The sequence below is a fragment of the Limulus polyphemus genome, unplaced genomic scaffold (genome assembly GCF_000517525.1).
Source record: "Limulus polyphemus unplaced genomic scaffold, Limulus_polyphemus-2.1.2 Scaffold4363, whole genome shotgun sequence".
NCBI lineage: Eukaryota > Metazoa > Arthropoda > Merostomata > Xiphosura > Limulidae > Limulus > Limulus polyphemus.
This window is the reverse complement of record NW_013669973.1, coordinates 73911-76974: the sequence shown is the minus strand read 5'-3', so window position 1 is coordinate 76974 and position 3064 is coordinate 73911. Positions and strand designations below refer to the sequence as shown.

The following is a 3064-nucleotide window of genomic DNA, read 5'->3' as shown; positions in this document are numbered from 1 at the left end:
GCCCTTCCTGAGGTGTATAGTTTAGTTTACTATGTTAGTGGTTGACAACACATCCACAAATATATTTTAATTTTTAAACTACACAACATTTTTGGGGGAAATGCCCTTCCTGAGGTGTATAGTTTAGTTTACTATGTTGGTGGTTGACAACACATCCACAAATATATTTTAATTTTTAAGCTACACAACATTTTTGGGGAAATGCCCTTCCTGAGGTGTATAGTTTAGTTTACTATGTTAGTGGTTGACAACACATCCACAAATATATTTTAATTTTTAAACTACACAACACTTTTTGAGAAATGCCCTTCCTGAGGTGTATAGTTAGTTTACTATGTTGGTGGTTGACAACACATCCACAAGTATATTTTAATTTTTAAACTACACAACATTTTTGGGGAAATGCCTTTCCTGAGGTGTATAGTTTAGTTGACTATGTTGGTGGTTGACAACACATCCACAAATATATTTTAATTTTTAAACTACACAACATTTTTGGAGAAATGCCCTTCCTGAGGTGTATAGTTTAGTTTACTATGTTGGTGAAAAATATGACATGTAAATATACAACTGCCAATGTACCCTTCCTGAGGTGTATAGTTTAGTTTACTATGTTGGTGAAAAATATGACATGTAAATATACAACTGCCAATGATGAGAAATATAGGAGCCTAAAATTCAGAATTCTTATAAACGATGGTTTTATTTATAGATAATTAGAAAATAAACGTAAATAAAACAAAACCCAGCATATTAAACAACTAATGACCTTTCTTGTATATAATAAAAAATTTAAACTGGCTCTTTGAATTTTACAAAAGTGAGCTGTTTATAAACAACACTTATATACTTTACAATACAATGAAAAAACATTACAGGATAAATCGCATGTTGAGACTATTATTATATTAAAAAAATCAACTACAATTTGATGATTTTAATAATGATGACATCAAAAACCTTCAACCCCAAGTCTTCTGTTTTTACCAATTTAATGCTTGACAGCAAAAGAATTCATACTTTTATCACTACAGTTTTAACCTGAACCACACATAAAAACTTGAAATACAAACCTCATTGCTCTTAGTCCTACACTGTAGGCTAAATCAGGATCGTACGGTAGAAGAGCTGTGAAAAGATACCTGGCAAAAGTGTGCATGGGAACACTTTCAGTGTGAATCCTACAGCCCAGCCCACTGAAAGGACCTCCTGGAAATAACACAATAAAGTAAATACCCGTATGTTTATAAAAACACCTAGCGTGTAAATACCCATGTGTTTATATAAACACCTAGCGTGTAAATACCCATGTGTTTATAAAAACACCTAGCGTGTAAATACCCGTGTGTTTATATAAACACCTAGGTGTAAATACCCATGTGTTTATATAAACACCTAGTGTGTAAATACCCATGTGTTTATAAACACCTAGCGTGTAGATACCCATGTGTTTATAAAAACACCTAGCGTGTAAATACCCGTGTGTTTATATAAACACCTAGCGTGTAAATACCCATGTGTTTATATAAACACCTAGTGTGTAAATACCCATGTGTTTATATAAACACCTAGTGTGTAAATACCCATGTTTTTATATAAACACCTAGTTTGTAAATACCCATGTGTTTATATAAACACCTAGTGTGTAAATACCCATGTGTTTATATAAACACCTAGTATACCATATTATATGAAAAAAAAAGTGAAAGAAAGAACTAGGCTTAAAGAGCTAATTCTTGTCTCTTTCACACAACATATTTAACTTAATTTCTTCTCCTCACTGTATTAACTTGTCTTTCACACAACATATTTGACTTATTTTCTTCTCCTCACTGTATTAACATTACTCTTTCACACAACATATTTAACTTAATTTCTTCTCCTCACTGTATTAACTTTAGTCTTTCACACAACATATTTAACTTATTTTCTTCTCCTCACTGTATTAACATTACTCTTTCACACAACATATTTAACTTAATTTCTTCTCCTCACTGTATTAACTTCACTCTTTCACACAACATATTTAACTTATTTCCTTCTCCTCACTGTATTAACATTACATAATTCTGTAATTCAAGGATAACCAAACAATTCAAGATCATGAAATACTTTTGGTAATATGAAGATTTCTTAAATATGTAAATAATAACAATGTATACACTCATTAGTATTTATAATTTCATAAAAGTTCAGAAAATAATATAATAGGGTTGTATATTTAAAGAAATAAGAATGTTTTAACACACAGCCGATCACAAAACAACTATGCAGTCTTTAACATATTTATTCTTAAAACGAAAGAAAAAAAAAAAGACAAGTGTAAGTCTAAACGTTATCTGAGTATTTCTCATCAAGGTAAATCGCTTGTTTAAAATAATGAGCAATGGTGTACATCGCTAATCGTGATTGTTCTTACTTTCTGTATAGTGAAGTATATATAGTTTACTAAAACTTGATATTTTATTTATGAAGATTTTTGTAAAAAAAATAAAATTAACCAAAAAGTCATGTATATATATATGTTAAACGCTAAAATGAAACATAAACAGTTTACTGAATTTACTCTGAACCTTATGGAAGAAGTTACATGACATGAGGTTAAGTTGACTTTCATTTAGTATTACACCATTCCATGCTGAGTCTCTTTAAAAGTCAATAACTGATTAAAATGAAACAAACAGTTTACTGAATTTACTCTGAACCTTATGGAAGAAGTTACATGACATGAGGTTAAGTTGACTTTCATTTAGTATTACACCATTCCATGCTGAGTCTCTTTAAAAGTCAATAACTGATTAAAATGAAACCCTCTTTAAAAATATGCATTACTTGTTTGTTTGAAGTAAAGCACAAAATTAAACAATGACTTATCTGTGGTTTAAATCTTGATTATTTAGCTTTTTAAGCTTGTTTGTTTGTTTGAAGTCAAGCACAAAACTAAACAATGAGTTATCTGTGGTTTAAATCTTGATTATTTAGCTTTTTAAGCTTGTTTGTTTGAAGTCAAGCACAAAACTAAACAATGAGTTATCTGTGGTTTAAATCTTGATTATTTAGCTTT

General features: G+C 29.9%; 1 protein-coding gene across 1 annotated transcript in view; it reads right to left on the bottom strand.

Moving 5' to 3' along the window:
• LOC106471038 (zinc finger SWIM domain-containing protein 5-like) overlaps window positions 1–3064 on the bottom strand; it is a gene marked incomplete at its 5' end in the record, with an annotated part of 83289 nt that overhangs the window by 7614 nt on the left and 72611 nt on the right. The window contains one exon of the mRNA XM_022399664.1: window positions 1074–1209. Within this exon, the coding sequence (XP_022255372.1) occupies window positions 1074–1209 (136 nt within the window). The remainder of the gene's footprint in view (window positions 1–1073; window positions 1210–3064) is intronic.